We start from the raw sequence: 14783 nt of genomic DNA, 5'->3' as shown, positions 1-14783 counted from the left end.
AATAATCCTACACAGCCATTTCATACTAATTGTGTTATTTCCCCCTAAAAACGGTGGGTTTTAAAATGCTAAATGCAATGTTGATGTTTTGATATTTTGCATGGATAGAATGTATCTCTGTATCTTTCTACATTTGTTTTATGTATCCTTACTTATTGTTTAGGCATAGCAAGTGACCAACAGTATAGACTATTTACTGTAATTAAAAGTATCCATGGAAACAGTTGTGTAGGAGAATTTTCCAGGCCATGCTAAAACACAATGACAATAAAACCAAAAAATTGGAGTTTGGTCTAAAACAAGCATTCTACATACCTAAAAAGAATGCAGAAAAAACGTACAGATACCACCAACAACCCAGCTTACACACATAAATGTTAACATGCAAACTGTTTTTTGTGTTAGACCTACTTGTTTGTGGGGTGTTCCAACCCAGACCACAAAACTACATAGTGTACAGCCTGGACGGCTAGTGGGATTGGGAACAACAGATGTGTTTATCTTTCACATGACCACATACATCAAAACGTATTTGAAGATGATAACAAAAGTAGTTTCTCATGAACATACCTCAAAAAGAGGCAAATTGTTGCACAGTGTTGCTTTAAATAACATTTTTCTTGTGCATCCACTTTATATCCACGTTATAAGAGAGGCTATAATGATTATAGTTAACGTTCTCGCATATTGGGATTTGCGCCTTTGCGCAAATGGTCTCATTCGCCTCACTGCGCAGTTCTTCTGCCTACGTCAGAACCTGTGAGTCAGAGCTTGCTGGCTAGCAAACAAGTTAGCCAACTAGTTAGCTGGAGTAAGTTAGCAATCGTGTTACATTGAAGCTACGTTCTTCACAGCGGGCTGTGAAAACTGGCGCGTCTCCTTGGTTTAAACACGTTGTTTTGATAACGTGTCGTAGATATTAATCGACTAAACATATAACATAAGTTATCCAGGTGTTCTTTCAAAGCGTTTTTGTTTTAATATTTGAAATTATCCGATTTTTAAATTACTATACCGTTTTGTTTAGTTGGCTAGCTTGTTAGCATTAGCCTAATGTCAGTAAAAGTTCGTCGTTATTCACAAAGTAGTGAATATTGCTAGCTTGTTGTTCATCTTAGCTAACTCGCTACGTCGACAAAAGTAAGACACCGTAATATAGTAGCGTTAGCTTATCGCTTGCTAGACATTAAACGTTTGTCTGAAACTTAACAAAGCAAGAGCCGTTTGTTGTGACCATTTCCTTGACACATAAAGTGAAGGAGAGAAAATACATTAATAGCTTGCCTGCTAGCTGAATTAGAAGCTAGCTTGGTTAGTCCTTTTAAGTTAGCTAGCTAGTTAGCTAACTAGCTAAATGCTTATCACGAGAATGGACCTGTTGAACTACCAGTACTTGGACAAAATGAACAATAACATTGGGAGACTACACTACGAAGGTAACGTTACAGCTTGGCATTCTAATCGTTTGTTTCGTTTTAGCCATCCTGGCTACAATAACTTAGCACATATTAACGCCAACAAGTAATAACAATGTGACGTCAACTATGAAGGGACATCTCACTGGTAACTTAATTTAATGTTGTGGAGTTTAACAACCGTGCGATTTAGTCATAAACTCACTACTAACTTGTATTGGTATCTGAAATTGTTACTGGATATAACGTTACTGGAAAACTATACTAAGGTTTTAACTATTAACTGACTACTTTGTTATACTGTGTCGTTCATGGTCAACGGGCTAACGTTATAACGTTGTTCTTAACATTAAGACGGGTGAAGGGGGAAAAGGGAAAACATAATTAACGTTTCCGTGAAATGTAGGCGTAAACTGGCATAAGTTGATTTTTATATGTATATTAATGATTTCTGTTGCTCATGAAACGGACTGTTTGATTTCCAGATGAGTCAGGTCTCACAGGAGAGTCCAGGATGCAACCCATGACCTCTTCCATGGGCAGTTCCAGAACGGGGCCCCCTCCCGTAAGTCCGAGCAAAAGAAAATACATTGGGGAGCACATTGAGGACCGCATTGATTGCGACAATGAGCATGTGACCAAAATGAGCCGACTATTTGCCGCACAACTGTGAGTAACACTGGTGTAATACTATACTTTAAGGTTTGTGTAATTCTGTAAATAATTAGTACCATTTTGTCCAAACTCATATTGATTTTTGTGTATTATGTTATTTCAGTTAAGGTTTTAGCAACATGTTATGGTTATCTCCGTAGAAGGCTGACATCAATGGCTTGTTATTGATTTGCCTTTGCCCTGAAAGTATACAAACTTAGAAAATGTATGCCCCACTTGTGCTGTGAGTTGTTGTGGTTGAAAGTATCCCTCTATATAAACAGATGTAATTGTTTTGTATAGGAGGGCAAAAGCTTCAAATGGAGACAACAGTCAAGACCCCTGGAGTCATGCCCACAGTCCCTTTGAGTATCCCGCCTCTGCAATTAACAATCTTCATGGTAACTTAGTGTATGCACCCTTGCCTATCTTTGCTATGGACCAACCCTTGGCTCTGACTAAAAACAATATGGACACTGGGCGAACCTCCACAGCTTTGCCAGTCACTGGACCAGTAGAGCGTCAGCAGGTTTGTGTTTGTTTGTTTTTTTACATAGAATGGTTTCATTGTTAACAGTAGGCGTGTTGTAGCCTCAAGGAAAACCTAACCATTTGCTGCTGTTGTTGTTATTGTTTGTTGTTGCCCCCTTAGAATCGCCCCTCCGTGATCACTTGTGCCCCCGCGAGCAATCGCTCCTGTAACCTGTCTCACTGCCACATGTCCCATGACAGCTGCGACTCAACCTCCAAGAGCAAAGGAAATGGTAAGGGCTCTCGCACCCCACGCTTCCTGTCTTTGTTTTGTGCCTACGCATTCAGACATGACACCTCTGCATATGTTCAATTGGATAAACAATGCAGATAACTTATGATAGCACGCTGATATTTGTGCTGTTCATTGTTAATGGTACTATATATAGATACAAATAAATATCAAATTGAATGAGTAATACGTTTCCAAGAGTGTATGTCATGTTATGTTATGTTGTATTATGTTTGCTATGTTATGCTATGGTAGGTTGTTGTGCGGTGCCTTGTCCTAAGAAGACCCTGTGTCATTCTGTGCATCTGACAATAAAAGACTTGTAACTACGGTATGACGGTATATACCGTGCAACGGTAGAAATGTGTCTACCGGGAGAGATTTGGCTATACCGTTTCAACCGCGGTATACTCTTATTTTGAAATCCAATCGATTTATTTTTAGATAATGACCTCCAAACTATACATCATCCCGCTTATTTTACAGTTACTCCCCAAAATGATAGAAGACGTTCCTCCAAAATACCTCTTTAACGATTATGTTGCCGTTTAGTGATTCCGTTTAGAAAAAATTGTTCTTCAGGCAAATAGAACTTTCAAGTTTCAGGTGTTGCATAGCAACCCATTACTTGCTGACTTCAAGTTACGTTAAATGACCGGACTACTTGCGGAATGATATGATATGAAAGACGTGAATTAAAGCACAAACCCCGTTGCCAATGATGGTCATTACTTTTTCGCAGCAGTGAATATAAAGAAAATACAGACCTGCGAACGTTGGGGTGGCCCATTCAAATCAACTGAACTTTTTTGAACATTCTGAAGAGCCGTATAATACGATACCTAGTACAATTTTTAAGGACATGACCTGCAAGGACTGTCATGCCTACTTGTTGAGTAATCCTCGACTGTTGGGAAAGATTCTACTGAAAGATCTACTGAAAAATATGGACTGAAGTGTCTAGTGTAGCCATTTATTTGCAGATTCTGTTCCATTTTTCTCAATGATGGTCAAATATTAGTAGTTAAAGATGCACTATTTTGTAGTGAAGGAGCTGTGGGAGCACAAGAACAGTGAGCGTCTATGGCGATTATAACTGTCGAGATTCTAAGTAACATGGAGACAACTTGTTTTGGTACTCCACCTAGATCATAAACCCTTGAATAAAAAAACGACTCAGTGATATCGGTTGAGAAATGTAAACGTGCTTTTTATGCAAAAAAACCCCCGCAGCTCCATCGTTTACTTGCGTTTGTTTACAGGCTTCACCTCACCAATGTTGCTGCGACGTTCGCTTGTCGCAGCAACGGGCTGAAGCGGTCAATGGGGCGTCTATGTGTAATTGCCAACTTCTTAATTTTCTTATTTTAATATGTGGCCATATAAGAAAATGTTTCTCATCATTATTGCGTTTACATATGAACAAACATCGAAAAGAAAGTTAACACTTGATTTCTCTTCTGAAAGTACATTAAAGAACCACTGAAAGCCACATAAGCACTGGACTAAATGCCACTACATGCACTTTGTTTTAATCTTACTATTTAAAGATTCAATGGAAACGTAGAGAGAGTACAAGTAGGCATATACTGGCCACTATTGCTTAGGCCAATAGCCTATTGAGGCAGTATTGTTTCTGCACCTTAGTGTTCTTAAGGGTCAATAAATAAAGCAGATCATACTGTATAGCCTATGTCTGTGGACACATTTCGCCACCGCTGAAGTGTCCTCTTTTTCACAAACTCAAATCTGGTCACCCTACGTATAATAAACCGTGATATATACCGTAACCGTGATATACAATTACAAATACCGTGATAGAAGATTTTGGCCATATCGCCCACCCCTACTTGTAACTACTCTCTTCTCTCTTCTCTCTTCTCTCTTCTCCAGCCAACATGGTCTGTGACCCTGTGATCGAGGAGCACTTCCGCCGCAGCCTGGGCAACATTTACAAGGAGCCGGAGCCAGCGCCAGCCTCCAACTCCGTGTCCATTACAGGCTCTGTGGATGATCACTTTGCCAAAGCCTTGGGTGAGACTTGGCACCAGATCAAGGCCAAGGGTAGTGGCTCTCGGGGCCCAGAGTCCTCGTCGTAAAGAAAAAAGTGGCGACAGCCTACAAATGACATCCCCTTGATGAGGTCATAGGAAATTACGGTCCCCTGCCCTTCCCCCCTTCTCCCTCTGCAAGCATTTTTGCTTTAAAGTGCAGCTCTTTGACAGTATACTTCCATTTATAGCCAAACTTAGACGAGCATTGAACAAAACTAGGGAAATTATATTGCAAAGTGGTAGACCAGAGGAAGGTGTTATTGTTTTATATAAAATGAGGCCAAATAGCCAGAGATTAACGTGATAGACACATAGGCCTTGGAGCTTGGCTACCAAAGAAATCTTAGTGTTAACAAGCCATTGTTTCAGTGATATCCTTTCACCCTGGCTCTTTAACTTTTATCTTAATATATTATGTGTGTATTTTTACTTGAAATGGACGGCCAAGGCTGGTTTTGCACTATGGCATGAGTTGCAGGTAGAGGAATTAATGGAGGCTATTGACAAAATCGAGCATCTGGCCATTTTAATTATTTTATTATTTTTCACTGCCTTTTTTCACACACCTGAAACTGCCAACGTTTCTTGGGTGGAAGAAGGCCCCACTACACTCATTGAGTAGATGTAAATACATGTTAATTCATAGGAGAGGTGTAAAATTGATTTTTACACCTTACCTAAAGCCCAAACAAAGGCCCAGATGGTCGCTGGAGTCTGCCCAGAGCAGTGGCGGCGCGTGGCGGGTTTGGGTGTTAACTGTGCTGTTGGCAGCCACCATCAGCCAACCTCTCTCTCTGGTGTCACCATCCCAGAAGCACAGTGCTGCCTGTGATTTTTATTTTTCTTCTTTTTGAATTATTTTGAGGAAATTCTAAATGTTTAATAGAGTTCAGCAGGAAACTGCCGGGGTTAAGGAATCGTATTTAAGAAATGGTTCCTGGGCTGATCTACTGTAATTGCAGCCCTAAGTATACTGAATATTGTCTTTTTTTTCTTTGGCTGTCTGTAAGGTAATGAGAACCAACAGGAATAGAAGACTGTTTGGCTGCTGTTAGGTGCTTGTTCATTTACCATTTATCATGTTTTGCACTGCATGACTTTACATAGAGAGCAAACATCTACTAATGTCAGAGTGTGGTCGTCACTCTGTAGTATATAGCATACTTCAAACGTTTTTAACATGTAGTATATAGTATGCTGCATACGTTTTTAACATATAGTATACTGCATACGTTTTTAACATGTAGTATATAGTATGCTGCATACGTTTTTAAACATGTAGTATATAGTATACTGCATATGTTTATGTAGTTAGTATATACTATACGGCAAATGTTTTTAACATGTAGTCCAAAAATGTGCAAAACATGATAAGCTGAACAAGGTCTGACGCCTGTTGAAACTCACACTCCAACTTTTAATTTGTTTTCATAACAATTTTGGTCCGTTTTGTCAGCTTTCGCCTTTTTGTTTTGGATCCTTTTGAGCACTGTCTTTTGGTCCACATTGACCAGTGGTGTAAAGTAGGCCTACCGCTTACAACCGCATGCTTGCAATAGCTGGTATCTATTACAAACCATATCATGCTCTATGCTAATTACTCTCAGATTTCGTTTTATTTTTGTCAGTAACAGTTTAAGAAATACTTACTGCTGGCACAGTTATTGTACTCAATATATTTTTTATATCAATACTCATACGTTTGCCTCTCGCTTGAAAGATAAAGGCCTCTGGAAAGGCAAGCTGCTGCGTTGGGGGGGGGCCAGGTCTCCCCCCCTCCCCCGATCACTGCAGCGCAGGATGCGTTGGCTTCATGCAGAACTGTATCATGTAGAAATCAAACTCTTAACATCTGCAGACTGGTCTACTAATAATGAACTCTTCACTATCTTATCCTGTTATTTTTGTTTAAAAAAAAAGAAAAGACGATTGCCATTTTTTGCAAGAGGACTCTGAATGAAGAGGGTGTACATTCCTAGCTTCGGGTCTAATTCCCCCCAGGTGCACAGGTGTGCTTGGAGAGGATCAGAATCCACTGGTTCAGATGGAGACCTCCCATGCTGATGAAGACACACTGGGTGTTGCAGTTGGTCTCATGTTAATATCTTTTCCGTTCATGGTCCATGATGGTGATGTGGGTTAGCAGATCTCTCGTCCATTTCATCTGTTTCTGGACTGTTGTCTGAGTTAACAGACACAGTTGTGAACGCTTTACCCTTGACATTTCTCAAATTATAACAATTTGTCGCTACCTCTGACAAATGTGTGGGATTCACTCATACCCATGTCAAATGAACAGTGAGAGATACGCAGTGGTTGAACATAAAAGTTGACAACATGAGTGGCGGCCAAGACACTAATTAGGTGATGCCACTCTGTGAACGGTGTCCTGATTCACTCCGTTCTCAACAGTTCTGTTTTGGTCTACTGGGTTGTGCCATGTGTGCTAACAGTGGCCGCATGGTTGCCATAGAGGGAATTTATGAACACGAACAGGCTCTCTCTGTTGTTGTTTGTCAGACGTTATATTAAAACACATTAGTTAAGTCGGACGTTATATTAAAACACGTTAGTTAAGTTGGACGTTATATTAAAACACATTAGTTAAGTTGAATAGAAAAGGTGGTGGGTTACTCTGGATGTTTCCACAGCTTTGTTAGGTGTGCTTGCGCATGCTCAAGCCTGCTGGTCTGGATTTGTTACTTCATTACAAGGGTGTGTGTCTTGTGACAACTTGTTGAAAGTGTAGTATTGGGTTGAGATGAGAGCCCATACTAAAAAAGCCTGGCCTTTTGTTTTTAAAGCTAGCCATCAACTTGTCAAAAGCACCGCTCACCTTTGCTGTTGCTTTTTTGAATTTGCATCGTGACTTCGAGCCATTGGATTTGGTTAGGAAACTTTAAACACAATAAATATGCCATCATCCCCCGTGCATATTTAAACCAGATTCCCATATGTTGTGGGAGGCCTGTATTGACTCCAGATCTCCACTACTTTCTTTCAATCTCTTAAATTTGTATACCTTTGCCTTTTTTCCTTTGGCTGTTTTTGCCTCTCTAATGAAAGAGATGGAGAGGCACTGACCGTGTGAGAAGGGTCAGCCATGCATGATATGGGCCTGTAACAGTGGAAGGGCAATGGCTTTACAAGGAAAGATAGTCTGATTGGCTCGTGCATGGATGGCTGGGTCGTGTGTCCATCTGCAGTGGATGGCAGGGAGGCCCCACAGATCACTGGCCCAACACCAGCAGATCCTCCGGGACTAAACAGGCAACTATGACAGGTAGCCCCAGGTTCACGACCCCGTTGCTACAGGCAACTATGACAGGTAGCCCCAGGGTCACGACCCCGTTTCTACAGGCAACTATGAGAGGTAGCCCCAGGGTCACGACCCCGTTGCTACAGGCAACTATGAGAGGTAGCCCCAGGTTCACGACCCCGTTGCTGGTTCAGAAGCTCTGAAAGGGCTGTGTCATTGTTAGCTGCTCATGAGACTTTGTTGTTTGTTTGTTTGTTTGCTTTGCTCACTCTCCACAAATTGGTTAGTTCAGTCCGGTGCCATGCAAGGTAAAGGTGCTGTAGGTAAAATAACATTGAATGAAGCATTCAAGTTTCCGTGAGCAGCGTGTGTAAACGCCACAATGTAATGGTGGTACACAAGAAATGACCCGGATAAAACAACCTCTTTATTAATTTGTCTTGTGAAAGGGGGCAGATCACATATACTGATCTCGAGCCTGAAAAAGTCATCATCAAGATCGTCCAAAATGTCTGGATGAACTCGTCCTCTCCCACTCAGTTTCAGTAGCTACTTGAGATTTCTGCCAGCCGCATTCGTCTTTCTCCTTACCTTACCACGGTGCTGCTTATTGCACGTTTAGACATACACACTCCTTTGTTGCAGACAGATTAGAGAAGCGCTCAGTAGCGTAAGACTCATGGGAGTGAAAAGCCTTATTGACCGCGAGATGGATGCTTTCAAATTTGACAAACACAGCTCATTTGTTTGTGCTGACGCTAAAAGAACAGTCCATATAGCGCTATAAAAGCTATACGTTGTCTGAGACGGAGCATTCTGGGTAGTCTGTGGAGAAAGTTGTTGAACTCGGCTTTCGAGAATTCTTGAAGTGTGTTCGGAGTTTATCACTCACCATTATTCAGCGTCTAGTGTCAAGGATGTGTTCAGTGGACCCTCATTCAGAGACTCTTGCCATTTCTACAAGCTTTTCAAGTTCCTTGTGATTCGAAACGCTTCCTTTTTATCACTATACTGTACGTGTAAGACTAAGACTATCATTGCGCCGTGCGTGATGAACACTACTTTTTTTTTTCTTTTTGCCTCAAGAGTAGATGGTTCATGATGGGTAGTTTATTTAATATTCATTATTCTGTCAGCATGCATTTATATCATTTAAAAAAGTTGATCTTTTTTGAAAGACCCGTCATAAGTAAATCAAGTGCAGTTTTGTGGAGGTTGATTTTGTCGGGATGGCCTAATGATGAGGAGAACACTGAAGACGTCACAAACCAGACCAAAGTTCCTCGTCGTGAGAACTGCCCGTTTGATATGGGTCGGTCTGCTGATGCAGGAGTTCAGTGCCGCTGGTCAAAGCATCCATCAAGAGCACTGTATTCAGACATTTCTGTTGAAATGCCATTAACAGTTTGTAATAATGTGTTCTTTACATGGTGGCCTTATTTTTTTTGTGTTTATTAAAAAAAAAAAGAGAAAAATAATGCATTTTATACTCCCTAACCTTAAGAACATTAAAGTGCTTTTATCAGATTTTTTGTGTCAAGTGTATGTTTTGTTACAGGCAGTGAACTTCTAAATTGTGTCATGGTAGGCTGGGGTTCAGTTGCGTGTTCGGCCTTAAGAAGTCATAACATTTTAAGGCAGCGACTTGCAGTTTTATGCAAAAACCCTTCACTCCAATAAAATGACTTGCACAGTGAATCTATGTGTCTGAACGGGAGACTGATGCTTACATACACATGACCCGATGATAATCTGCCAAACCTATTCAAAAGTGTTAATTTCTGTCTAAACCCATGTAATCAAACTGAATGAGCCGTCAGCCTTTGAAAGCAGACATGAAAGAGAGACATCACAGCATTAGCCTTAATGCGAAAAACAGCTCTGAATCAAGTAATCAGGCAAGTCTGCATCGAGCGCTGCGACGTCTGAATGCTATACAGTATAGTACTACTCCTACCCTCCTCGGGGTGTGGTGGCCTGATCGCACACAGCTGTGCGGATGTTTACGTCCTCCCCATGCAGGGTGGTTAAGTTGTATATATCGCTGAAAGATGAATGGGGACATCACCACTCTCTTAGGCTCGAGTGGATCTCGAAGTGTGGGAGCCGAAGTCGTTAAAACCTTGGCCACGTTTCGTCCCATTTCCAGGAGGCCCAGCCACAATTCCGAGATTCGATTGTTGCAAGACGACGCTGGTGACACCAAACATCTGTTCTGTGTTATCCTCGTGGAGCGGGGTTTTCCTTTCCCCTTCTCTCTGGCCCAGTTGTTTACAGAAAAGTGTTCCCATAGTGCCGTGGCAGACATACTGGGAAAATAGGAACATACTGCTGTGATGCTGAGTTTGTAGTCGACCTCTCGGAAACGCTGTGACTAAAGACAGGACACAATTTGTTTCTTCCACATTTTGACCACAGCTGTAATTTGACTTCAAAGAGGGGCATGTGTAGCACAAGATCACCAGACTTACTGGCAAAGTCCCCCCCTAGTTCTCGTCCCCTTGAAACCCTTTGAAATCTTGCGCCCCCATTCTCTCCGAGCTTTCTGTAGTGCACTGCTTCTTGCTTCTGTTGGAGGAAGCTTTTAAACTCCTCTCCCTGGTTTCACCTGTTCAGCCCACACTCTGTATTGTAAACAGTAACGCCTTTCAACGAGACCAGCAACACCATTGTCCCTGGTGCCATGGTAACATATGGCTGTAACATATGGCTCCACTAAACCAGTTCAGTCTGGAAGGATGTCTAAAACTCAATCATGCTCATCATCCATATCAGTTATTAGCCTGTCCCAATATACTCAATACAGTCAATTATATATCCAAGATTTTGGCTGGCCTACTATTGTGTGCTGTGTATTTCATAGTAAGCATTTCCTTTTCCAGTTAACATACGGTATATTATTTGCACTGAGGCATGTGTAAAGCCTTGAGTTTCCACAAGGGGGCAGTATTGACCTAAAGTATTTTTTATTGTGTCACCAGTTACCTCAGGATGTTGTAAGACATGTGCAATATCACACTAAGACCATTAGTAAGTATCTTAGCAGTATATGTCGGCTTGTTACACCTACCCAGTAGAGGTGAAGCCAGTATTGCAAAAGTAATTCAAATGTTGCCTTGCTATTAGCTCTGACAGCCGAGAAAAAAAGGAAATATCGGTAGTAATGACATGTCTTTTCCAAGGGACTGTTGGATTCATCGACTGCTTTTGTTCTGACAATGTTTTGGTATGGCTATTTGACGTTTTGTTTCAAACAAAAAATGACCCAATTTAATTAGGCAAATGAAAATCTCTCCGATTCTAGTTTTCCCTCCTCAGCCTCCAAAGGGCCTCAGCCGTATAAAGAGACTCCAGCCTCGGGAAGATTAGAACGTTCAAAGCGAAGTACAACAGCCCATCACCATGACGAACCTTCCAAGGAATAGTAGGCCACTCTTTGAGGATTACTGAGAGGATTTCCTCATTTTCTCAGTTATGCAGAGACCAGTGGTACCGACCCGCTCTCTCAACGCGGGCATCCGTGCGCATCAGCCGCAGACGCGGAGGGAGTCCGCTAAATCAGAACGACACTTCGGGGTCAGAGGAAACTCAGGCTCCTGCCTCTGGTTCATCAGGGCCCGCAGCAGCGTGTCTGACTGCTGTGGATGCTCAAGTATGTCTTAGTGAAACCACCCTCACAATCCCTAGTGTTTTGGAGAAGGATTATCTTCAGTGCGGGGCCAAGTCAGTGATATACAGCTGAATGAATTGGTTTTGTGAGGATAATCAATCCATTCTAAATGTGTTACGGCTGTGTAGAGTAAGAGTGGGGAGGTGTGAGCCGGTGTCTGCATGCTGTACACACCCTGCTTGTGTAAATGACTGATACAAATCACTCTTCCCTTAATTTTCATAATTCCAAACACTCTTCGCGAGATTAGAACGTTCAGCTTTGCTATCTCATCGTTAGGGAGAGGAGGAGAGGAAGAGAGGAGGAGAGGAGGGAGGCCGCCACAGGATTTGCATAATTGCCTTTAGATTATTTTAGCATTAGCATCCCTCCTCCTCTGCCTCTCCCTCTCTCTCTCTCCCCCTTCTTCTCTCCCCCTCTCTCTCCCCCTTCTTCTCTCTCCCTCTCTCTCCACCCCTCTGTCTCTCCCACTCTCTTTCCCCCTTCTCCATTACCCTCTCTCTCTCCCCCTTCTCTCTCCCTCTCTCTCTCCCCCTTCTTCCCCCCTCTCCCACTCTCTCTCCCCCTTCTTCTCTCCCTCTCTCTCTCCTCCTTTCTCTCTCCCTCTCTCTCCACCCCTCTGCCTCTCGCTCTCCTCCTTCTTCTCTCTCCCTCTCTATCTCCCCTTTCTTCTCTCTCCCACTCTCTCTCCTCCTTTTCTCTCCCTCTCTCTCTCGCTCCCTCTGCCTCTCCCTCTCGCTCTCCCCCTTCTTCTCTCTCCCTCTCGCTCTCCTCTCTCTCCTCCTTCTTCTCTCTCCCTCTCTCCCCCCTTCTTCTCTCTCCCTTTCTCTCTCCCCTCTCTCTCTCCTCCTTTTCTCTCCCTCTCCCCCTTCTTCTCTCTCCCTCTCTCTCCCCATTCTTCTCTCTCCCTCTCTCTCTCCCCATTCTTCTCTCTCCCTCTCTCTCTCCCTCTCTCTCTCCCCCTTCTTCTCTCCCTCTCTGATGAGGATATGTGTTCATCCCAAGGGGAGGGATTTTAAAATAGATCATATAAGCGCATGGAGTAAGGCAGAGGCGGAGGAAGTGGCTCAGGGGCCAGTTTGAGTCATGCTAGCTAGATCATGTACCCTGTACGACAGCTTAACATGTCACATTATTTAGCATGTCACTTCCCCAAGCCACGGAGGGCCACAACACAGGATATGCTCTTGGAACAGGAAAGAACCGTACTGATGTTCTTAGCTTTCTTGAGTGTGTGTGTGTGTGTGTGTGTGTGTGCGTTTGTTTGTTGAAAATGTGTGTGTGCGTCCGGGGTCTGGGTCTGCATCAGGTCTGGTGAAGTGCTGTGCGAAAGACTGACTCGATGAGAAACTTGTCCTGGCTGTATTGGAGATTCATTCATTCTGTCAGCGCTACTGCTGGCAATGGCATAACCTCTGTGAAAAAAGAGGAGACAACGCGGTCACTCCAGATAACTCTCTCCTCATGTGCAGACACAGAGGCTGTCACCCTCTCTCAGCGTCAGACCGCATGTTGCATGGACCAAGTGAGTGTGTGTGTGTGTATGTGTGTGAGAGAGAGGTAGAGAGTGTGTGTCAGTGACTCTGATTTGAATCATCAAGTGAATACAGTATATGTGCTTTTGTCATTTTTAGTTTATGTAGTGTTGTTTGCTATTGGCCTGTATAGGTGCTACAGGAGTTAGCTCTAAGAGAGATCAGTGAGGTGATTGCTGATACCTAGAGTTGCATTAGAAAATCAGATCAAAGACTACTGCCCTCCGAGAGTAGATAACCTACTGTAAGAACACAGCGGTCTCTTTTTTTCTAAATGTTGTCTTGTGCTTTGCGGCAGGAACCATTTGTACACCTACTGCACACAGTGGCAGTTCTAGCTCCCGCGGTGCCCAAGGCCAACACAAAATGTTCTTCCCCCCGCTGGTAAAATTGCGCTGGGACGGTTGGGCCCCTCTCTGCCGAAAATCAGTGTGCCCCCCTCCCCTCCCCGCCCGTTGTACCATTGGCGCCCTAGACAATTGCCCACGACACCCGTACTGTGAACTCCCGCTAAACGTGCACATCACATCCATCACACGCACCCCATGTGTTCACTTGCAGCAGCCCTGACCTTGCCCAGTGGTCCCTTCGTGTGTTTTCCGGTGTGTCTCGGCACCGTCGCATGATGTGAACTGTGTTCGCCGCCCTAGACCTCAATTAATGGAGCCCTCAGATTAATCGAGTCGCCTCCGAGATTGCGCAGACAGAATAAATCATGAAGCAAAACTCCAGAATCTGGTGCATAGAGCATCATTAGCAGAGTGTCTGTCCGTAAAAGCGGCGCTGTGGATTCTCAGTGTTTCTGTGAGTTTTAATGTAACTGGCGACTGGAAAATATCCTCCCGCGTCCCGCTGTGAGGACTGTCAGTGGCAGCTTTGTGTGGAGATGGCCGGACGAGGCGTGCAACAGCAGACGGACGCTGAAACAGCACTAAGAGCCATTTTCATGTCTCATTATTGGCCTTGTTAGGCTGGCCGCGGGCACTGCTTGGCTGAGCCGTCCTAATAAGAAAGTGACCCAACGCCAATATTAGCGGCAGTGTTTCTCCTCCTCTCTCGACCTCCATCTTCCCTCCCTCCCCCCCTCTCTCTCTCTGTCTTTCTTCCTTCCTCTCTTCATATCCCTCGCTCCTTTTGGCAGTCACACATTCAGGCATGTGTGCTAAAGATGTTACATAATCTTCCCCATTCACTATGCTACTCATCAAAGGAATAGGCACACACACACACACACGCACGCGCACACACACACACACACACACACACACACACACACACACACACACACACAGGCATAAACATAGACATATACACACACATGCACATGTACAGACGTAGATCTACATATACACAAATATATTTTTACTGCAGTAGTTGTTCACTCATGCATACACACACACACACAAAGAGAGACTTGCAATATACACAATCGC

The 14783-nt window shown here is 43.3% G+C and overlaps 1 protein-coding gene across 1 annotated transcript; it reads left to right on the top strand.

Annotated features, from left to right (window-relative positions):
* Nucleotides 1-792: 792 nt before the first annotated feature.
* vgll4a (vestigial-like family member 4a) lies at nucleotides 793-9672 on the top strand. The gene is made up of 5 exons (XM_012827445.3): nucleotides 793-1436; nucleotides 1901-2084; nucleotides 2373-2598; nucleotides 2722-2833; nucleotides 4726-9672. The coding sequence occupies exons 1-5, from the start codon at nucleotides 1355-1357 to the stop codon at nucleotides 4929-4931; spliced, it is 810 nt and encodes a 269-aa protein (XP_012682899.1). The 5' UTR covers nucleotides 793-1354; the 3' UTR covers nucleotides 4932-9672.
* Nucleotides 9673-14783: the final 5111 nt, after the last annotated feature.

Source organism: Clupea harengus, chromosome 4 (assembly GCF_900700415.2).
Source record: "Clupea harengus chromosome 4, Ch_v2.0.2, whole genome shotgun sequence".
Classification (NCBI taxonomy): domain Eukaryota; kingdom Metazoa; phylum Chordata; class Actinopteri; order Clupeiformes; family Clupeidae; genus Clupea; species Clupea harengus.
This window is presented reverse-complemented; position numbering and strand designations above follow the sequence as displayed.